A 23,801-nucleotide genomic window follows, 5' to 3' on the forward strand; every position below is an offset into this window, starting at 1 on the left:
CCTTGGCTATGTGGTCCTGAATCCGATACGAATCTGATCTTTTCAAATACGACCTGTGTCTGAACGGCCAGGTCGCATTCATCCTACCTGAACGCCATTAATATCCGACAAAGGTCACTATTCTGGGTCTTGCTACGCACGAAGCGGCAAGAAAAACAACAACCATAGCGGGCGATGATGCGGAGAGCAGTATTTATGCTTAACCATCTTGGAAAGATTGTGTTTTTATTGTTGGGAAAGATCTCTAGATGCGCTCCCGCACTACCATCCATGTTTGCTTCCGTAAACACAGAGTAGCTGGCCTGTGATGTCATTGCGTCCTCTGCTGCGCATGCGGAACAATTGCGTTGTATGACTGCAGTTCACACAGGAGATCACATATAAGTTGCATATATTTGGAAATATGAGCGGCAAAACAAAAAATCAGATTTCACAAAAATCAAAGTTGAGCATCAAGGCCTGCAGTGTGAACGTAGCCTAAAAGTTACAGGATGGCAGCTCTTGAGGACCAAACTTGAACACCCCTGCTTTAGGTTATCTATAAAGTTTTAGGTTTTATTCTTTTAAAGGATAATGAGGCATACAGATAAAGTACAATCAATTAATCTAAGAGGTCACAAAAAGAACAGAAATATTAAAAAACTCTTCTCTGAAGGTTTAAAATGTCTCTACATGCAACATTAGGACTTTTTAATATATGCAGTTTAAGGATTAAGTCATTTTTATTTATTTTTTTTCCTTTTTTAATAAAAATCCTTTCCTAAAGATAAGTTTAAGATATGAATAGTTAAAATGTTACGTTTGTTTTTTCCAGGAACTGATTAGTAGAGTGCTGAATGCAGGGTTGCCTTTGGGCAGAAATGTGTTTTTAGCTTTTGTTCTGACTCAGAGCTGAAACTTATGATTTTTGTCCATGTTAATTATTTTGTCAGCTACTGTTTCAATAAATCGATTAATAATCAGTTGATGAAAGATGCTGGGTTAGTTTTTTTTTTTTTTTTTTTTTTCAATTATGACCAGTTCAAGCCAAAACCACAACTTTTCATATTTATAGACTAAGGATGGTTTTCATCCTTAATGCAAAACATCTTTATTTTTAAACTATACTTTAGAATTAATATCAGTATCAGCTAGGGCTGGGCGAAAAATTCGTTTTATGGATTGTTTTTCTTAATGATGTTTTTAATTTTTGCAAAACTCAAGATTTTTTTCACCAATCTACTCCTTTGGCTTTCATGGCTTAGAGTTGAGATAAATTATGCATTTCATTGCAGCTTTTGCATGCATCCCATCTTCAAAACACCTGGAACAGATTAAATGGTTAATAATCAGAACTGCTATATTTACTGAAATGCCAAGTAGGTAATTTGGCCTTTTATTTCAGGTGTATCGGAGCAGCGATGCGTGCAAAAGCAGTAAGACGGTTGCGTTTCGAGGACCGATGTTGCCTAGAGTGAAATTGGTTCATCTAGTTATGTTCTTAGATGTGACCTATTACCGAGAAACCAACTCACTGTGTGATACTACCTGCTGCCTACATTAAGTGTTTTTAAGTTTCTTTATTTAATGTGAAAAATTATTGTTTTACAGTATTTTCAAAGCTTGAATTTCATTGCCCTTTTAATTAAGGTAATTTCCCTGAAGGGTTGATTGAAGTAGCTAGTTTTTGAAGGCAATATTTGTCATCCGTATTTTTTTAATAATGAATCATAAGCAGGAAGCAGAGAAAAACTGTCAGCACTGTGGTTGATCTTTAATGGCATCCACAATGTCAGACAGTATATGGTATCAGTTTTAGGATATCAATATCAGCCCAAATTTTAATATTTGTGCATCCCTTTATACTTGTCTACAGTTTGTTTTCTCAGCAAATTACATGTTTTAGAGTCTGTATGCTCAAACTAACGATTATTCAGTTATTAAAATAGTTTATGAAGATTTAAAAAAAATCAATTAGTCCAATCAGAAGTTTTATTGCTACTCTGAATAAATTTATAGATGGTAACTTTTCTATTATAAATTGAATTTTAGAATCTCACCAACTAAGGCTGGATTACATATATCTTAAATTCGCCTGATATAACAACTATATCAATATAAACAAAGTTAAAGCTTCTGATATTCTACTGGCAATGCCCACAACATACTTTTGTAAAAACGTATGACAAAAATGTTTATACACCTTTTATAAAACCTTTCTTCTATATAAGACTTTACATAGATATAATTATGAAACCTGCATAAAATCTGGGACACTAGTCAGTCAGAAATCCTGTAATTATAGACTTAAATGTTCACTGATATATTGAAAATGTGTAGAAGTCATCTCATTAATAGTGAATATTTGCAACGTATATTGATATTGAATTATTGTCCAGCCCTATCACAGTTGATCTTCCTGAACTTGATCTTTAGCAGAGCGACAATAAAACTCCTGAGGTTTTTACTCCTCATCTCATGAAGCAGCCAACAAACTGATCAACAGCTATTAAGACAATAAAGGTTTCAGCCGCAGCCTGGATTTCATCCTGATATCCAGCTGGTTGGTGAGAGTTTTAAAGGAGGCTTGTTTACAAATGGGGTTTCTGTTTGTGTCACAGATGTTTTCTCTGTGCTGTAAGAAAGTAGCAGCTGTCTTAACTGTTTAGCATCTGTTTCAGTCATAAAGACATGACTGCCTGCTGTTTGTCTGCTGCCAAGCTCCAAGTGACAAATAATTTTCCTGAGTTGAATATCAGATGGATCAATTGGTTACAATTGTTTCTTTCTTTGTCTTTCCAAACACGGCCTGTTTTATACCGTCTTAAGCTCCTTACTGTGTATTTACTGAGGAGGACGTGGTGTGCTGCCTCAGCAGACAGAATTAACCCTTAAAGAGAAATGACTTCCCATAATTGTTTCATTTTCAGACTGCAACAGGAACTGCGTTAAAACAAAACCCACCAAAGTTCCTTCTTTTAGATAAAAAAAAGTTTAGTTTCTTTCTTTAGCCAGAGATCACTTGGACGTTAAGAAAAATGTTTTCTCTCTTTATGCTTTACCAAAGAATCACAGTCTAAATGACAGGAGGTTTAGTTTAGCTCATTGATTTAAAGTTCATTAAAGAAAAGTTTTCTTTTCTCTTAAGTCTGCTCTGCATCACATGTGCCTTCATACTTCCCCTTTTCTGTGGCTATCTTGCGGTGACCAATGCTGTTGAGTTAATCAACAAAGTGGAAACGCTGAGACACTTTTAGAGAGCTGTCTTTCTGTCACATTTAAGGACAGAGGTTCTACTTGGTAAACCCTGAGATTATCACAGTCCATATCACCCACAGATCCCAGTAGGCAGTGTGGATTTGTCAGGATCTGGAGGTAGAATCTCACTAGAATGGTTCCTCCTTTTATTAGTTGACATATGGTCAGACAGTGGGTCTTTTAGATGTATTAAAAAGTCAAAAAAGTCATTATTAGTCCATAAATGTGATAAAAGGGTGTCAGCTGTAAATGCAGTTCATGCATGAATGCCACTATCAACAAAGGAGTCTCAAGAGAACAAGGAAGTATTTAAAAATAGATGAAAAAAACTGAGTAATGCATGAGTTGTTTTTTATTATTTTGTGTGGTTAGCTGTTGCTGTGCTTAGTTGATGCATGCATGCTAGGTTTGCATTTAACCAGTCAAACATGCGATGCAACAATCCTTGTTCTAAACAGGTGTGAATAAGCTTGCAGGAGTTTTCCCAAAAGTAGAATTTATCTTTGCCATTTTAAACCAGATGAAAATGAGGTAATCTTCAGCCGACTGACTGGCAGTGCACAGCAATGGACGAGGGGAGAAGAGAGGGGTTTTAGTAAAGCTTTATATGCCAGAGAAATCACCAGGCATCCTGCATCTTTCTCTTTTACTTAATGGTCCCATATCCTGCTGTTTTAAGCCTCTCAGAGTCGCCTACATTTAACTATATGATGAACTTACGCCTTTATAACTACATAGGTAGTATCAGTTATGAAATATGAGCGATTTTCCAACCTTGAAAAGCACCATTTGCCTTTAAACTGTCTGGTTGCTGTCCAAGTTATGGTGTCACTTAGGGCTGCAACAACGAATCGATAAAATCGATAAAAATCGACTTTTAAAAGCGTTGGCAACGAATTTTATCATCGATTAGTTGTCGCGCGATTAATGCGTCATCCGCCGCCATCGTCATTGCCGTGGGGCGCCTCCCCCATCCCAACCCCGCTCCCGCAGGAGTCCCTCTCAGCGCTGCAGTCAGAGGATGTTTACCCTCGGCGTCCAGGCTGCAAATGAAGTGCGCATGCACCGGGATTGACGGCGCAAATTGATCACAATAATTAAAATAGCCGGCGCTTTGTAAAGCGAAAAAAGTCGTAACATGCAACTTTTTTAAAAACAAATTAACATGGCACGGAAGCACCGCTGTTGTGATGCAGCACCTGAAAAGGAAACACATTGGAGCCTTTGATGTCAGTGAAGAGAGCTGATCAGCAGGATGAGTAACCATGTTTGTTTCATTTTAAAGTGGGGAAACGTATCGTTAGTTTCTCAGGTAGCTCATCTGATGCTTTCCTTGCCGTGTTAGTAGGTTACAGACAGTGATAAGGTTGGCTACTTATTTTACTTTTAATTTCATTTGAATTAGCTTAAGCAGTGTTTATATTTTCTTTATAAATAAATTAACTTGCAAATTATGAGGGCAAGGCTTTGAAAGTTTAAATCTTCTGGCAAAGATAAAGTAAAGAAGATCCGGCAATTTATGGAAGTAAAGCAGAATAAAATCCAGCAAGATCAGTAATATGTCAATTAATTAAATGCCACATTCCCATGTAAATATCTGTCTTTGGAGGATGTGTTTTTTTGCACCCCTAGTTCTCTCATTTTTATTCCAAATACAATTTTATAATTTGAATCACAGGGCTATTTTTATCTCTATGGTTCAGTATTTTCTCAAGTAGCAACTTTAACTGCTATACTTTCCTGTCTTAAAAGGCAGAACTCTTCTAGTCTAAAAAAAACCTCATTTGTTGAAATGGGAGGACCTATTGTTTGAACCCCTTAGGGGCTTTTAAAAACAAAAATGTCTTTTTTTTGCGCTTTATGAAACAAAGTAGCCTATATTTTGTGGATGTACAGCTACATTTCTCATGTAAGTTTGCGTAGTTTTAACACAAACATTTATTTTTCATATTGCACCAGTACAGTTAATGAGCAACCTGTACTTGTGTGCTTGTTTGTTCTGTCTAAAATGTTTATTTTGGAATAAAGAGGTTAATATAAAAAATATTTTTTGTCCGATTCATCGATTAATCGAAAAAATTATCGGCCGATTCATCGATTTGTAAAATAATCGTTAGTTGCAGCCCTAGTGTCACTGTACCGGGCCACTCTTGAAGATTGATCAAAGTCCCAAAAAAACAAATTTGCATCACTTAGACAATAGCAAAAAAATCAGTTACTTCTGTGTCCAGATTAGCTACTAAAAGAGCTTGTTTGTATGAGCTTCTCATTGAATCCCCCCTCATCCTTCCCTATTGGAGAAAGTCTACAGGCAGAGCTTACAAGCAGAATTCATGATCATTAGAGATGCATTAAGCTGAGCGTACACTGTATGACTTTTTTTTGCCCTTTTCGGGCTGATTCTCCAGTCTTGCGATAAATTTTTGTCAGTCGGGCAGAGTTTTAGCTTCATCGTAGGTCCTGCGTTGTTTAGTATACAGGGGTTAATGAGGGGCGATCATCCTCTGACGACCAACTCTGTATCAGGAATCGTAAGGTCGGGAGGAAATCAAACATTTTTGAGATTCAGTCGGCCCTCTTAAAGTGTTTGTGGACAAATCCTACTGTTGAAGCAGAGCAACAAGCCGATTTACCATAACCTCCAGCGCTGCACATGTGCAAACAAAGGAGTTCTTCTTCTTCTTCTTCCAGAATAATGATCCAACCAGCGCCATCTCTCTGCGCTGAGTGCAACATGTGGTTTTTGAACGTGCAGTGTAAGCAGTTAGATCGCATCAGAGTGTCACCCCGCACAGTGGGAGAACATCCATCGAGAGCTGTGATAGGGCTGGGCGATAATTCAATAACGATATATATCGATCAATAGACGTGTGGCGCAATAGAAAAAAAGAGGGTCGATAAAAGTTCGGTAAAAAAGAAACGCAGTTTTCCTTCCTTCTCATTGTAGCCTAGCATGTAGGTTTATGCTAGTCACTGCTTCCTCCCAACCAATCACAATCGCGGACCCAGGCACGCCGTCACAAAGCGCCGCCCTCTCAAACCACAACACAGAGCACATGAAGATCTCGCAGCAAGGAGAGGCGGAGGAAATTGTTCCAAAAAAAAAAAGGTTTTTGTAGTTCGGCAGTCTGGCAGTATTTCGGTCATGGCAAGTCGCAAAAAACAAACCACAGTCATCTGTAAAATGTGTAGGGAACCAGTGAAACCAGTCTGATAACACAACCAACTTTTTTTTTTCATCTCAGCCGCTCACACCCGCAGGAGTACGAGCTGTGTAATCCCCGGCGCGGCTCTCCTCCGAGGAATCTTCGGGAATTTCGGGAAAATATATATATATTTTCAGTTCTGGGCAGTTTCCCACGTAGTTCTAACAATTGAGATAAAAATGCTGAGGGGCCAGAAACTTCAAAGTAATAACTCAGGTTAAAGCAGGAAACGGGGGCGGCGGCGGCGGTGGGGGGGCATTTATTTATTTGTTATATTTATTTTAGTCACTTTTCTGGTCACTTTAGTTTATTCTTTGTCAGTATTTAATAACATAACTCAGGTCTCTTAAGTTATTGTTCTTTAAAACAATTCTGTTATGGTTAAAAAAGTTGGTTAAATAAAGATTTAATTCGAAGTCTGTGTTTGTGTTTTTTATTAAAATTAAATCATTTAGCAATATCATAAAAAGTCCAGGCAGAGCTGCACATAAAATATGGTTTCAAATCTTTTCAATAATTATCGATATCGATCAATATGCATTTTTTTTTTTATCGATAAGCTTTTTTTCTATAATCGCCCAGCCCTAAGCTGTGACCTTTTTTAACCCTGCGATTTCATCGTACACTTTGAGCTGTAGCGGCGTGCAACCATTGGAATATCGCACAGTGTATGCCCAGCTTTAATCCATCCATCCATCCATCCATCCATCATCCTCTTATTCCTTTAGGGTCGCAGTAGGTCTGGCGTCTATCTCTGGCAGTCTATGGACTAGAGGTGTGGTATATGCTAGGCAACGGTTGCCAGTAGGTCGCAGGGCAACATTTCCCTGCTTGCATTATAAAAGCTCTCTGATGTTGGACTTAAACTAACAAGGCAGGGCAATGTGATCTATTTACCTTTATTTGCCCTACGTCTTCTGCCCTGAGATCCAACGATCAGCTGTTGCTCACAGTACCTTTTGCCGCACTGAACTAGGGAGCCTCAATGATCTGTAATTGTTTTACTTGATATGTTTTTTATTTTTTATGTACCTGTAATTTTTTTTAATGTATCTATGTTTAATGTATCGTATGTAACTTTGCTGCCTCTTGGCCAGGACTACCTTGAAAAAGAGGTTTTTAATCTTAAAGGGATTTTTCTTCCTGGTTAAATAAAGGTTAATTAAAAATAAATAATTTAGATGAAGTTTATAAATAATTTTCAAGCATTAATAAGCTATCAGTAGTTAACTGTTCACTAATAAATGGTCTCTTAACCATTTATAAACTATGGTTATTGTAAAGTGGTACCACTTCCTGTTTTGAGTATATATTCGAGTACAATCATAGTTCATTTGATTTTTTTAAGGAACCTTACCAAATTCACTGTTAAACTATTGCACTTAATGTGAGTATGGACTTCTCAAATGTAGATCAACAATTTAACAAAGTCTGCTCTTGCTTAATAAGTCTATCTTATAAGACATTTTAAATAAATCTAATTCCTGGTTAGATGAATCCTAGTTGCAGAGTAAACCTCCAGTGACAATACGTACATTTCACTTCATATTGCCTTGACCTCCATGCCATAGAAGTCTCGTTAGATTAAAGTAACACTAAAACAAACACTCTGTACGAAAGATAACTAATCTTAGTGATACCTTAACTGTCTGTCTGTCCCTGCGTACGGTCAGAGCCCACAAACCCAAACCCCAATCTAAAGGGAAAACCTCCCAGTTATCTGACACGCTGCTTTAATAAACCCGCCACGTTAAGCAGCAAATATTACCACTAATTATTCATAACAGTAGCATTAAGTCAGGCTTCTGCATAATGTGACTCACTTGATGCTCCAGTAAAAATAACAACCATGATGTGGCTTTGCAAACGTCCTCTATTAGAGTTTAGCTTTCTCCCAGTAAACATCTAAATACTGTATGTTAATATTTCCTTAATAGCTATGAACTGTACCATAATTTCAAACCCCCCTAAAAGAAACTATGCAGAAGAAAGTTTTAGTAGTTTTAAAACAGATTCTTATAACTTCCTTATAGTTTTATACCAGCAACCAGCCAATGCACAACTTGACATTTTTCCTCCCCACTGTCACTACATGCATGTATTAGGGATTGCTTCAGTCAACAGTGCAAGTGCCTGCCCACTGTTACTATGTGCTCCAGGGGTGAACGCTGCAAGTCCGCTTTAAAAACCCTTCAACCGCTCTGCCCTGGTTGTTTTATTGAACTGACTCTGGCTTAAAAAGGCTTGAGATGAGGTGCTGTAAACTGATACTATATTGGTAAACTGGTTATACTATTGACACTTTCAAAGGTGTATCCATCAATTGTTGTACAGTCAACTCATTAAATATGTATGTATATAAATCTCACTGCCTTTCTCTCCAAATGACCCTTAGCTGTTGAATATTTATTCAATTACATGAAGATGCACTCGCTCCTTTTAGGTATTTATTTTTCTTAATCAAGTTTGATGTTTCCCAACTTCTCTGCCATCTGCAGCATGCATGAAAAAAAAAAATCTAGAGTATTATATGTTTTACTATCCAATGCCATTCTATTATTGAGTTGTTAATTTGTATAAACTTGCTTTTATATAGAGATAAAATGTGACAAACATGGAACAATACAGAAAATGTGCAGCAAAGGGAGGAGGAAGATCATGAGTAACATTTTGGATATTTGGATATTTAAAATCAAAGACCAGCAACAAAGATGATGTCTGAAGCAATAATTTACTAAACGAAGTGGATGGTTTTAGAATTAGTTACTTTACTGAACAAATGCAGTTTTTAGTTGTTATGATTATTATTGATGCCAATCATAGAATAATTAACTTGTTTTGTTTGCTGGATGATTGGTTGTAGACTACACATTAGTTTGACTCATAGTTGCTTGTTTTCAGTTGAATCATGACTTAAAAACCTCACATGAAAAAAAAGAATCCTTTCACTAAAAATAGCTAAACGTTTCCAGCAGCGAGTCAGTAGGGTGGGATCCTCAATCTGCGAAAAGCTCCTCCAGCTGTCTTGTAATCTTTGTCCCCTCGTCTCTCCTTCCCTTTGGAGAGCAGGAGGACGGCGACCTGCGCAGACACCAGCTCTCCCACTGACCCCCCCTGCTCTCTGTCAGCTGCTCTGTTGGACTTTACTGGTTCTGATTGCTACAGGTGTCTCATTGTTTTCGGTTTGTGCCGTCGGTCTGTCAGCAGCACTCTGGGGAAGCAAACCAAAGCGTAGCAAATCACAACTACTAATTGGCATTGAGGAATGTTGTCTTTCTTCTTAGCTGCTCAGTTTTGTGGAGCTGCTGTTTTGTTTTTTTTATTAAATAATTTTACACATTGATAATGTGATACTTGTAAAACAGTTGAGTATAAAAAGGAGATTCTCTACATTTTTCCTGCTAGATACATGCATACATGCCTGCAAATGAACTTAGTAGGAAAAAAAACAACCCAAACCTTCCTGGTATGTCGTTATGAAACTTAGGGCAGGTGATGGAACTGTAGTTAAAATAAATCCTAATGAGGTGTACAGAGGAATGATGGGGAAATGCCAAACTAGTGAGGTATTAATTTGGTCAGGATTTAACCCTGGTTCTGAAGCTGTGTGAACAGGAACCTGCAGCCGTTCTGATGGCTGGTTGCACTAAAAAAACTTAAAGGAAACTTCTCAAGAACAAAGCTTAGCTCTTTTTAGATGGCAGTGTTTGATCCTTCTACAGAAGGAGCCATTCAAAATGTCCCTACTTTCCCTGATGGGCCCTTGGCTGGTCCCCTTTTTTAAAGATCAATCTTTGTGCTAAAATATTCTAAAGATCTGAAGAGAAGCGCCTTCTCCTGGTCAGACCCTGTAATTCAGTGAAAGGGTGGAGTCAAGTAAAAAAAGATGGGAAGGGCCATTTTAAATGGCTGCTACTCTATCTTGTATGTTGGTGCTGTTGGGCAAAGTGAGAGGTCATCCACCTGCTAGTAGCCATGCTAGTAACCTAGAGCCCACGCCGCAAAAAAGGTTCTGAAAATTAGCAAAAATTTCTTAAAATAAGTGTAGTAAACCCTTAATTTGAGTAGGAAAATGAGATGATTTGCCAGTGGAAAGAGACATTTTACAAAATAAGGTCACTGTATAATATGCACTTAAAATAAGAGACTGCAGTTGTTTTTTTCTTATTTTAAATGCAAATTGTCTTGTTACATTGGCAAAGTGTCTAATTTACTTGCTTAATTCAAGACAAAATGCACTTATTTTAAGAAAAAATTACTTAGATTTACATTTTTTGCATTTCTAATAGGGACACAAATAACGATTATTTAGCAAATTGATCAATCTGTCGATTATTTTTTCAATTTACAATCAGATAGACAGTTTCTTTTTTTTATTACGAAAGCTAAAGGCATATTTTAGAGTCTCTACGCTCCAGTTAACAATTAAATGATTACCAAATTAGTTGACTTTTATTTTCATAATTGATAAATATGATTGTTTCAGTCATAATTCTTACACGTTGAAAATATATTTTTTTGTCATGTTCCATCAACATTTTTTAATTCATTTCATTGTGATTTTATTTGACAACAGTAAAAGGTGGTGAATGATTAAAAATGGTTGTGCAGTTGATCAGAAAAGTGACAAACAGTAGCAATACTGTTTAAGAAAAGTCATATGAAGTACTGTTTGCAGTTTCCTTTAAGTCATGTGTTGCATTTTTTACTCTTAACATCCAAAATACAATGTATGGAAGTAAAGGAACTAGGACTGAAACAGTTAATCTGATTAATCGTTATTAATCGATTATTGAAATAATCTTCAACTAATTTAGTAATCAATTAATTGTTAACTGGAGTATAGAGACTGTGAAACATGCCGTTAGCAGACATAGCGACCTACTTGGAGCAAATTATATATATCAAAATTGTAAGAAAAAACATATAAACATTTTGGATTTAAGATTAAAAAATGTTTTCTCCAGTCAATATGTTCTATCCAGGACTAAACTAAAATCCTCCTTCTCACATATAAAGCCTTAGATGTCCAAGCTCCATGTTAAATCAGAGATATGATTGTTCCTTATGTTCCTAAAAGAGGAACATAAGGAACAAGATTGCTAGAATTTCTAAAAGTAGAATGGGAGGCAGATCTCTTAGTTATCAGGCTCCTCTCCTGTGGAACCAACTGAAACTGAAACAGAAAAACTTGAAACTGTCTACTTTTATGGGTGGACTTAAAACTTTCCTTTTTGATAAAGCCTATAGTTAGAGTTGCTCAGGTTATCCTGAGCTATCTCTATAGTTATGCTGCTAAAGGCTTAGACTGCTGGAGGACAAAACAACCCCTTTTCCATCATTCTGCTTCATTCTATCTCTATTCTCCCACTCTCCCGCCACTCCTGGAGAGAGATATAAGCTGTGCTGCTGCCATCAACACCTTTGTTTATCGATGTTGGAGATCGGCCTGTTATTCACTGGCTGGATGTGCTCTCTTCATCCTCTGACATGGAAGCTGGCTCGGAGCTCTTCTTCCTGGCTGTGTGTTTCCTGGACGGGGCCGCCTTTTACAATTCCCTTTTGTATCTCTGCTTCTGTCTCTTTGAGCCCCAGTCGGCCTCAGCAGATGGCTGCTCACACTGAGGCTGGTTCTGCTGGAGGTTTCTTCCTGTTTAAAGGGAGTTTTTCCTCTCCAGTGTCGCTACAAGCATGCTTAGTGTGAGGGATTGCATTTGAGTGCAATCAACTGGTTTTCTTTTGATAGAAAACTTTGAATCAATTGGACTGTATGATCTGGTGAACTGTAAAGTGCCTTGAGATGACTTGTGTTGTGAATTGGCGCTATATAAATAAACTGAATTGAATTGAACTCCTCGATTGGAAAAGTTTTAGTTTCATTTGGTTTTATTTTGTAAAAAATCTTCTTTAAGGAATCTTTGGCTGTCCAATTATTAGACGAACAATCGAAAATATAATCAACATATTAATCGATTTACATAATAATCGTTAGTAGCAGCCCTAAAAGGAAAACACCGTCCCCACCATGAAGCATGGTGGTGGAAGCATCATGGTGTTTGCAAGAGAAGATAGTCACAGTTAAAAGGGAGATAGATGAAGCTCAGGCCAGGAGAAAAGAAGCTGTTTGATGCTAAGAAAAACCTGAAACTAGATTAGAGATTCAGCTTCTAGCAGGATAAAGACTGTAATGACCAGCCTGAGCTACAGGTGGATCTTCTAGATCAGTCAGAGGCCAGATCTAAACCAGCTCCTGATCTATGATGTTCAGACACACTCTCCATCCAGTCTGATTATGCTTAAGCTTTACTTTGGTTAACTCGTAGTCAAATTCACCCTTTGGTTTTAAGAAAATCCCAGTATGATGAACAGGATGAGCAGATGCTCTGTGTCTGAGGCATCAACAAGAATGGATTCAGTATTTTAATTGATGCATAAAGAGGAAAATCCTGGTTTTAGAGAAAAGCTGTGAATCTTTATATTTTCATGTCTTCTACTTGACAGCAATATGACGTCCGCTGTGACCTTAGAGGATGCTCTGTCCAACGTGGACCTGCTGGAGGAGCTGCCGCTCCCGGACCAGCAGCCATGCATCGAGCCGCTCCCTGCCTCCGTCATGTATCAGGTCAGTCCACGCACTAAGATTCTTCACAGACCAACTGAGCTCTATTTAGGCTGAAACTCCTTTTTTGTTTATTTTTCTCTACTGTTGTTTTATCCAACAGCCCAATTTCAACACCAACTTTGAGGACAGGAATGCTTTTGTCACCGGCATCGCTAGATACATCGAGCAGGCCACCGTCCACTCCAGCATGGTACATGTCTGATCTCAAATTCACCAGAATGGGGTTAAAAGAGCTTTATAGAAACCAGGATATGGGACTTTGCTGTTCCCCACTGCACATTTGGTGCTGTAGAGCAGAAAGAACACCAGATCCAAATTCTGGGGACAAATGGATACTCTAAACCCGCTCTTGTGAGAAATAACTGGTCTTTGTCTCTAATTAGTGAGAGAAAATTGCTCGGGTGGTGATCAAACTGCTCTTTGTTTAGAGGAAGGGTGGGTTTCCCCTCCAGGCCTCTGGGAATAAACTTGCAACCGATGCAGTCATGCATGCATGTTTGACTCTTCTGGTTGTTTATGTCTTTGTTTTTTTTACATGGATACGACTGAATGTTTTTTGTTTGTTAGAACGACATGCTGGAGGAGGGGCAGGAGTATGCTGTGATGCTGTACACCTGGAGAAGCTGCTCCAGAGCGATACCGCAGGTAAATAAGCTTTACCTATCTGTAAAGAAATCCTTTTTAAAGGGTTTATCCTTACTGACATTATTGTTTTTGGTTTACATGAATTTTATAGTGCATAGTAAAGATATTTTTTTCTTCACTCGTCCTTTCTCAGGTGAAATGCAACGAGCAACCCAACAGAGTGGAGATTTATGAGAAAACTGTGGAAGTCCTGGAGCCAGAGGTCACCAAGCTGATGAATTTCATGTACTTCCAGGTACTTTCTACCTTTCACCAAGCAGAGACTTAATTGATTGCTCCTCTCCATGTCTGACTAAGTTGAGCTGCTTTCCTCCTCTTGTCTTTATCCAGCGCTCTGCCATTGACCGCTTCTGTGGGGAAGTTCGCCGTCTGTGTCACGCAGAGCGCAGGAAAGACTTTGTCTCTGAGGCGTACCTGCTGACCCTCGGGAAGTTCATCAACATGTTTGCGGTGCTGGACGAGCTGAAGAACATGAAGTGCAGCGTCAAGAATGATCACTCTGCATACAAACGGTAATCAGAAGCCAGACACTAGATGGGAGGATCCTCTGTTCCAGGGGTAACCAATAAAAAATCAGCAGGTCCAAATAAAGAAAATCATCAACCAGTAAAGGTCCAGAGACATTTTTAATTCTAATCTGTTACTTTAAACATAGCTAAAATTAAGTGAGTTTTTTATGCATCCATGTTATACATTGACTTTTTATATAAAAAAAAAAAAAATTTGTTTTTTGAAGTAGAGAACAACAATCTTTCAATTTGGTATATAGACAATTTCCTGAATAACATATTTTATAAAACACCTGATATGCCCGTATTTTTATCTTTCTTTTTTCTGACTTAATGAGAGCAGTGGGCTTTATGCTGCCCTGCAAGGCTTTAAACCTGGTTTGAATGGAGACAAAGCCATTCTCAAGCACATATTAAGGGGCTCTTTTTGATCCTGGATCTATATTTATTTCTAATTCTGTTCATGGTGGAGAATCCTTCTTTACAGCAGCAGGTTGAGCCAAACATACTCAAAATGTGCAGGGTCATCTTTGAGCACGCCGTTTCACTTTTCTGTCACCAGTTCACCGCAGTTCTTCCAGCAGTCCACACTTTCTCTGCTCTCTTTTTCTCATCATCTTCTCCTTCTTTCCCATCGCCCGGCTTGTCACAGGTTTGCCTGCTGTGTCTAAAAGTAGCAGCAGCAGCAGCAACCCAGACTGACAGCAGCTCATTGGCTAATTTGTATCCCATCTAGCCTGGTGCCGGACGCTCCGGAGGGCTTTACCATATTAACAGGAGAAGCGGCCCGTGTGAAGTTAGACACTGTCGTCTGACAATATACAGTAATTTATGCATTTTTAAAATCTGGTTGGGTCCGGATTATCCAGCAGTTGGATCCGGACCCTGGTCCACTAATCTGTGACCTCTGCTCTAGAAAATGTTTTCTTCATATTAAAGCTCAGGGGATATGGGGATCTGCAGCTGAGTGCATAAACGGGGAATTTCCTGTTTTTAAGAATAAATTAATTATAAAATGAAGCTTAAATATAATGAATGATTTGAAAATAAATATTTTTTATAATTAAAACACATTTTTTAGATTTATCTGCGAAAATAGGATATCTACATATCTATATTTTTTAAAATTATATCCATTAAATTTAGTATATGTTAAAAACGTGTTGTTAATAATCATTTAATTTTTACTTGAACAATTGTAGTATACTGACAGACAGGGACTGCTTCTAGTTTTTCTCTCTTTCCATTCCGCTGCCCTGACACTGTTTTTAAAAAATGCTGACAATTAAGAAGCCATTTATAGTTTTACTTTGCACTTACACAGGCGCCTGAACAATGGAGGGAGTGAAGAAGCTTATTCAACTTTTTTTTAATAAAGTCACACCATTATTTCAGTTCTTTGACAACAGTAGGCAGAGATTAGGCCACCTAGAAACAGTTTTTTTTAAGAAACATGTTTTCATTAGAAAAGGCATTTTCTCCTTTGTTTTTTTTATGTTAAATATTAAAGGAAAATTGTTTTTCCTCTCTGCTCAGAGCGGCCCAGTTTCTCAGAAAGATGTCTGAACCTTCCTCCATTCAGGAGTCTCAGAACCTCTCCATGTTCCTGGCAAACCACAACAAAATCACTCAGGTTTGTCTCCCGTTTGTCGATAAACTCTTTGCAATTTAGACACAAATTATATTTATCTTGTAGTTTTTAAAAGTAGTCTAACGAAATGTTTGTTTTAAGAAGATTGAATTAAAGAAAACAAGACTGTTATTCAGTGATACTTCTATCAATGAATATTTTACATTGCATTACTACAAAGGGAAGTTATTCATAGTAAGATTTACCACACTTATTTTAGTGCTTGTTAACTTGTTAAAATACTACTTGGAATTACCTAAATTAGGTTAATTAATGTGAGATATATGAGATACATTTGAATGACTGTCCACCCTCTGTGGTCTGTCCATCAGTCGCTGCAGCAGCAGCTGGAAGTAATCAACGGCTACGAAGAGCTGCTGGCAGACATCGTCAACCTGTGTGTGGATTATTATGAGGACAAGTTGTATCTCACCCCCAGTGAGAAACACATGCTGCTGAAGGTACGTGGAACTGGAAGAATGTGAAACAGAGCTGCAGGATGTTGGGAAAACATTTATCCCAGATCATGAGTAGAGCATCCAGCTGTTGTAGAAAAATATTATGTGTAATTTTGACTACAATTAAAAGAAAACATCGTCAGGTGAAACGACAATTTGTTTTATTCATTTTACAGACTAAAGTAGTTTTTCTAGACTAAACAGCATTTTATCACAATATAATACAGGCATAGATGCCTTAATGCCTGGTACTTTATATATATATTGCATTTCAAGTTGTTGCGTACATCGATATTACAATAAGTTTGAGCTGCTCTAATCCAAAGGCTTAAAGGAGCATCAATGAAAGGGTCAGACATTTGACTTCTTTTCTCTCTGCAGGTTATGGGATTTGGTTTGTACCTCATGGATGGAAACAGCAGCAACATCTACAAACTAGATGCCAAGAAGAGGATCAACCTCTCTAAGATTGACAAATTCTTTAAGGTAGAATGAGACGCATAGTTTAAACACAAACATTTTCAACATTTTCTCTTACTTTTAGACAGTTTTACACTTTGTTACTGTTTAGTTGTTTTTATGATGGCACAAAGCTTTTTTTTTTTTACTATAAATTGTAATTAAGAATCTTAGAATTATGACCAACTGCTGAGCGTTAGTTTACCCCCATGGAGCTCTCGGTATCAAATGCTCCCAGACCCGTAAGCTGGAAACAAACATCTGCATGGATCAATTAAGTTCTCCTAGACAGGATTTTGACTGAGATCTGGGGGATTTGGGCTAAATTCAGTATATTAGGACTGTTTCCAAGTTGAAATATCCATCAGGTGGTGGATTTTTTTTAATGTAGCTACCTCCTGTTTAAATAAAGGCACCCTTAAGGATTCCCAATTGTTGAGGGAATAACACCGAATGCGACAATGCCTTTTTATTTAAAAATTTAAAATTATGTACAAAACTCATTGCTTAAAACTGTGAATAGATCAGAATTTCTTTTGTTACCTTCAGCAAGGAGGTTTTTGGGAGAGTTTGTGTGTTTGTCTCCGTCTGCCTATGTACAGGATTACTTGAAAAGTTATGGATGGATTTACATGAAATTTTTATCAGTGGTGTCCCTAATGCCAAGGAACAATTCATTAGGTGATGATCCAGATCATAATCTAGATTATCTGACATTGTGAGATGGGGGTATTTGGCTGAACAATCAGTTCCCCATTAATCCAGAAGGGGGCAGAAGGTGAACAGCCTCAGGATCGGACTCAAAAAGTCCAGAGGTTTTTTTAATGAAGACAAAAAACCGTCTTTAGAAAAGGGATCGTTGGTTTGTTTGCAGGATCAATTGAAAACTTCTGAATATGTTTATGGATTTGGTAATGATCAAGATCATGTGCAAGTTTTAGCTGTAGGTTTAAGTCACAGTTTGGGGCAAAACTAGCGAGATCTGCGCTCTCAGATTGCTTTTCTAGTTTAATATAATGTAGGTACTGACTTAAGCAACAGTTGTTCATTTGGCGGTTAGACATAGAATTTACTTTGAGACTTTTGCAAAATTTTATAGTAAAGAAAATGATACAAAAAGGGGTAAAAAAAAGCATTCTGGCCTACAGCAAATATCTATTTGTTATCAGAGGATTTCGGTTGTGTTCAAAGAGGGAATGTTGCACCTATGGTAATGGATATGAAATCAATTGTTCAATCTCCTCTTTTACTGCAGCCAAATGCTGTTGCTAATCGGTTCATTTGTTATGAAAAATCACAGATGTTGGTGTCTACGTTTTTTTTAATTTCAACATTGGAATTGTAAATGTGATATTTATAAGAGTCTGTGTTTTGGGATTAACAGCAACTGCAGGTGGTTCCGCTGTTTGGTGACATGCAGATCGAGTTGTCTCGGTACATCAAGACCAGTGCTCACTTCGAAGAGAATAAATCCAGGTGAGACTAAAACTGCAGATATTCTGGTTGGAAACAGGAAAACAATGAAGAGTAGATCTATATTCCTAATCTTTGTCTGGTCTTACTTCTCCCCCACAGATGGACCTGCACCTCGATATCCAGCAGCCCACAGTACAACATCTGTGAGCAGATGATTCAGATCAGGGAGGATCACATGCGCTTCATCTCTGAGCTCGCTCGCTACAGCAACAGTGAGGTTTGTACTGGAGAGGCAGATTGATTGATTTCAGCTGAAAATACAGTTTGAAGTTTTTCAGACTCTTATAGAGGTCCTTGTTTCTTTCTGGTTGTAGGTGGTGACTGGATCGGGGCGTCAGGAGTCCCAGAAGACGGATTCTGAATACAGGAAGTTGTTTGACCTGGCCCTGCAGGGCATACAGCTGCTCTCCCAGTGGAGCGCTCACGTTATGGAAGTGGTACGAAGGAGCTGCCTGCTGCAGACTGTGAAATCATCTGACCTCAACACAACTGGTGCCTTTTACTCTTCCAATCTTTTAAAGAAAGACTTTCTCCTTTACAGTATTCATGGAAACTGGTTCACCCGACTGACAAATATTCCAACAAGGAGTGTCCTGACAACGCAGAGGAGTATGAGAGGGCCACCCGCTACAACTACACAAGCGAGGAGAAGTTTGCCCTCGTAGAGGTCAGTGGCATCATTGGATTAGGAATATGGCCTCAGTCTGCCAAAAGCGCCATTGTTGATCAATTACTGTGCCTTCGGCAGGTGATGGCTATGATTAAGGGACTGCAGGTGCTGATGGGACGCATGGAAAGCGTGTTCAACCACGCCATCCGTCACACCATCTACTCGGCTCTGCAGGACTTTGCTCAGATTACTCTGAGAGACCCACTGCGACATGCCATCAAGAAGAAGAAAAACGTCACTCAGAGGTCTGAACCAAAGCATAGATTCTCATGTTTATCTGAACATTATAAGGATTTATGTCAATGTTGTGGCCGTTTTTTTTTTTTTTTTTTTTGTATTATTGGATGCCCAAGTCTACGTTTATTGTGAATTTTCTCAAATCAAGGTTGAACATTTTGTAAATAGTCCTCCTTACCACTGGCAACAAAACAGACCCTCTGCATTACGCTGCCGCCACCGTGCTAAACACTTGGTAGAGCTCTTAAAAACAAAAAAAGATGTCAAAGTGATGCCTTTATCCTTACTATTGCCTTCAAAGTGTCTCCTCTGGACATAAAACTTTTCTTCAGAAGATATCCATGTTTAATGTCACAAACAAAATTAGCAACAACAGATTAAGGACATTCAGCACTAGAATGAGGAGCAGCTCAGGTAACTGAAGTGTATAAAAATTGCATAAAGGTTTATTGATTGGTTTTCTTCAAAAGAGAAAAAAAGAGTTCTTGCTTTTTGCACAGCTTCAGATTGTTCTTCTAGAATTATTAATCTTTTTTCTTTTTTTTTTTAACCTTTGTATTATGACTGTTTACTGTTCCACCCAGACTAGTTGCAGTTACTAATTAATGTGTTACTGCAGCGTCCTCCAGGCCATCCGAAAGACGGTCTGTGACTGGGAGACCGGCCGGGAGCCGCACAATGACCCCGCCCTCCGAGGAGAGAAAGATCCAAAGGGTGGCTTCGACATCAAGGTTCCTCGCCGAGCCGTGGGGCCCTCCAGCACTCAGGTGTCTTTCGTTTTAAGCTTTCTGGAAGTATAACGATGAGAGTTTGATTAAAATAAATAGATAAATCTAGAGCAGCAGCTTGTTCTGAAAAGAGATGTTGTAGACTGCTGGCTCTATTATTGTCCTCTCTGTTCATAAACATTGCAGCTCTACATGGTGAGGACGATGCTGGAGTCTCTTATTGCAGACAAGAGTGGCTCAAAGAAGACTCTGCGCAGCAGCTTGGAAGGCACCACCATCTTAGACATCGAGAAGTTTCACAAGGAGTCCTTCTTTTACACTCATCTGCTGAACTTCAGTGGTAAGGGGTTTGATTAGCAGCATCCTGCAGGTTGTTTGAAATCAGTATGGTGAGCTCTGATTTAAAAAGCATGGTCCATGTCTGCCCTCCCCTGCAGAGACTTTGCAGCAGTGCTGTGACCTCTCCCAGCTCTGGTTCAGGGAGTTCTTCCTGGAGCTCACCATGGGCCGCAGGATCCAGTTCCCCATTGAGATGTCCATGCCCTGGATCCTCACCGATCACATCCTGGAGACCAAAGAGGCATCCATGATGGAGTAATTCTGATTTGTTTTTGCAATTTAAAGATTTTCTGGAAACTTTTCTTTAACACTTTAAAATCCAAACAATCTTCCACTTTTCTTATCATCATAATGCACATGTTAAGCCACTGATAAGATCTGTTTAGAACTCACTTCAGTCAGCGCATAGGGAGCTTTAAACATAGATTCTTATCTCTGGAAGATTTATGCAGCCTGTGATGCTACAACCACAAACATCTGTGTGTTTTATCGGGATCTAATGTGATCAAACTCAAATAAGTTAAAGTGCCGTGTATTCAACCCTGAAATCAACTCTTTGTTATAAAACAGCTTTGCTGCAGCTACAGCTGCCAGTATCTTGGAGTTTGTCTCTTAGGCTACGTTCACACTGCAGGCCTTAATGCTCAATTCCGATTTTTTTGTGAAATCGGATTTTTTTGCGTGTCCGTTCACACTTCCAAGTATATGCGACTTGTATGTGATCTACTGTGTGAACTGAAAGCGTTCAACCGAAGTGTCCCGCATGCACACTCGAGGACGCGATGACGTCACATGTAGCAAGCGTCCTCAGTGTTTGCGGAAGTAAACATGACTCGTAATACCGCAGTGTATATTGCGTTCTTTAAGTTCTTCTCCAACAGGAGCAGGCACATTACAAACGAAATCTTTTTAAGAAGATCAAAAAGAAAGAGAGCCAGGTTCCGGTAAGACCCTTCGAGTTTGATCTGAATCGAGCTATCATTCCAAATATGAATTAAGTCAGCAACCTCACTTTCTCTCCATTGACTGCTCTCTGTGTTATCTTCCGCAATGGTTGTTAGTTTTTCCCGCCTCCGCTTAGTAGGACGCAGATTAGTAACGTTTAGTAACATTTGTCAAGTATCAATGACGTGTAGGTCGGATGAATGCGACCTGGCCGTACAGACACAGGTCGCATTTGAAAAGATCAGATACGTATCGGATTCGGGACCGCATATCCAAGTGGCCTGGGTCGCATTTGAAAAAATCCGATCTGTGTCGTTCAGACTGTCATAAAAAGATCTGATACAGGTCAAATATGGGCAAAAAAATCGGAATTGGGTCACTTCAGGCTGCAGTGTGAACGTAGCCTAAGATGTCTTTCAAAGAAGCTCAAGCTACACCAGATTGGACAGCCATATTTTAGTTTTTCCGTTGATTGGAATTGGAGTTGGAATGGAGTCTAAACTTTGACTTGGCCCTTTTCATGCATTCATAACACCCTGGGTCTGCAACGTGTCATTCTGGTACCACATTGGTCACATATGGACTTTGGCCATAAATGTTAGACTTGGGTAATATTTATTGCATTTTTCAGTGGTTTTCTTACAATATTGCAATCAAATTTCCACAAAAAATGGAAATGATACAAGGATTTTTTTTCTCTAGCTCCTAAACTAAGGTTCTGTGTTTATTTTAACCATGAAGATTCAAGAAAATAATCTTATTGTATTTTTGTAAACCCAAAATCAGATCAGAAATACTTTAAATGAGATGCATTTATTATATAGTTTTTTTTAACTGTAAAGCAATATACAGAGGTGTTCTTCAAAGGGTCAGAAGTGTTATGGCTTCTGACAAAGTCTGTTTAAGTATAAATGCTAAAATGTCTGTTTAATTTGTAAATGGGGCTGACCCCCAGATCTATAACATTTGTTTGCAATCGTGGCTTTATGTTAGTCATTTGCAGCCTTCAAGGCTGTTTTTTAGTGTGGCCCGTAGCATAATGCTGCCATCAATATGCTTCACGGTTGACTGGTGTAGTTAGGGTGATTCTTTTTTTCTGGTGTGTTTTATTATGGTAAACTAAAAAGGTAGCAGAGATAATTACAAAAATGTGAAAACTTTACTCGTGAGATGACTTCTAAAACTATCTGTTTAACTAGATTTTATTGGAAGGTGTCAGAGTAAACGGTTCCAAACATTATTTAAAAAAAATGTTTTTTTCTTTGACCCAAAGAGTTTGAGTTCTGATGTCTTAAGCCAATGGAGGCTCATCCTCCCTGTTGAATATAGTGTTGAGTCAGATGCAGATCAAGGACCCACCCATCGATCTTCTGGGTTGTTGGTCCGTTGTTGGTCCGTTGTTGGCCATTTTAATTGTTATTAGAAGTAAATAATTAAGAGGAGTAAAAAAGTTTGTCTAAGTCTAAAAACTGAGTCAAAGTCCGATTGACTCCAATTTAATCCAGTTTAATGACCCAGATGACAGAAAGTTTGCACAGGCAGGTTCTGACCATGAATATGCCTATGCTGCTTCACATTGATGCACTTTGCGCTAATAAACATTGAGATCTCATGTTGTTATGCTGGCAGGTTTTTTGCCCACCTGCCCGGCCATTGTTGGGTTGATTCTGCAGAATTACTCTGCAAAAGTTTATGTTTTTTGTTTTGTTTTTTCTCCTGTTTACATGTTGGCCAAAGGATTACTGTCGTATGAGGCAGATTTACGTAAGCCATTAAGCACATTCTCTGGCATGGGCCAGAACTCTGTAATTCTTCAAGCTATTGCCAACAAAAATCAACATCATTACTTTGCTTGGTCATAATGGCATCAGTTTCTTCTTTTGATTAATTTTTTTTTTCTTTGAGTATTCACTTTGCTGCGATACAGTACACATGACGACAGTGATCATATCTCCCTGATATAAATAAAAGTCAGAGATATTTTGCGTTGCTCTCAGATGGAACTTTTTCCGGCACATTTAGATCAACTCGTGAATAATAACCCTTTTCTTCTAATGTTTTCAGATACGTGTTGTATCCTCTGGACTTGTACAACGACAGCGCACACTATGCTCTGACCAAATTTAAGAAGCAGTTCCTTTATGATGAAATCGAGGCGGAGGTAATGATCTGTTGATGTGTTCTGGTTGTTGTGATGTTCCTTTACGAAAGTGCGATCTATTGTATGTGGGTGGGAAAAAAGCTTTATGACAAAACATTCTTTAGTAATTTTATGCATCATAAATCCATGCATCAGCTCTCTCTGGTAATCTCTGCTGCATATCTCTTATTAAGTCATTGCATAAGAGTTGGACTCATTTATATGGAGTGACATCAGCTTTTTTTCCTTTAAAATCAAATTGATTAAATTGATATTTCAAAAACAAAATAACTTCAGACTGATTTTTCAAATTCAGAGCTTTAGTTCTGTTTACAAGGCTTTCTAAAAATACTTGTATATTTTTTTTATTTTTATTTTTTTAGGTCAACTTGTGCTTTGATCAGTTTGTTTACAAACTGGCTGATCAGATATTCGCCTACTACAAGATACTCGCCGGAAGGTAAGAGCTTTTGTTTTCCCCTTTTCAGTCCATGTCCAGG

The 23,801-nt window shown here is 38.3% G+C and overlaps 1 protein-coding gene across 1 annotated transcript in view; it reads left to right on the forward strand.

Annotated features, from left to right (window-relative positions):
- Positions 1–23,801, forward strand: part of cyfip1 (cytoplasmic FMR1 interacting protein 1) — a 51,623-nt gene that overhangs the window by 13,208 nt on the left and 14,614 nt on the right. Inside the window, exons 2-19 of the mRNA XM_038271743.1 lie at positions 12,945–13,065; positions 13,166–13,255; positions 13,633–13,710; positions 13,844–13,945; positions 14,041–14,222; positions 15,756–15,852; positions 16,182–16,310; positions 16,689–16,793; positions 18,151–18,242; positions 18,342–18,459; positions 18,557–18,679; positions 18,784–18,909; positions 18,991–19,157; positions 19,769–19,916; positions 20,064–20,217; positions 20,315–20,471; positions 23,226–23,322; positions 23,685–23,761. Coding sequence (XP_038127671.1) covers positions 12,949–13,065; positions 13,166–13,255; positions 13,633–13,710; positions 13,844–13,945; positions 14,041–14,222; positions 15,756–15,852; positions 16,182–16,310; positions 16,689–16,793; positions 18,151–18,242; positions 18,342–18,459; positions 18,557–18,679; positions 18,784–18,909; positions 18,991–19,157; positions 19,769–19,916; positions 20,064–20,217; positions 20,315–20,471; positions 23,226–23,322; positions 23,685–23,761 — 2,159 coding nt within the window. The 5' untranslated portion in view covers positions 12,945–12,948. The remainder of the gene's footprint in view (positions 1–12,944; positions 13,066–13,165; positions 13,256–13,632; positions 13,711–13,843; positions 13,946–14,040; positions 14,223–15,755; positions 15,853–16,181; positions 16,311–16,688; positions 16,794–18,150; positions 18,243–18,341; positions 18,460–18,556; positions 18,680–18,783; positions 18,910–18,990; positions 19,158–19,768; positions 19,917–20,063; positions 20,218–20,314; positions 20,472–23,225; positions 23,323–23,684; positions 23,762–23,801) is intronic.

This window comes from Cyprinodon tularosa, unplaced genomic scaffold (genome assembly GCF_016077235.1).
Source record: "Cyprinodon tularosa strain WSP-4 unplaced genomic scaffold, ASM1607723v1 ctg808, whole genome shotgun sequence".
NCBI classification, from domain to species: Eukaryota; Metazoa; Chordata; class Actinopteri; order Cyprinodontiformes; family Cyprinodontidae; genus Cyprinodon; species Cyprinodon tularosa.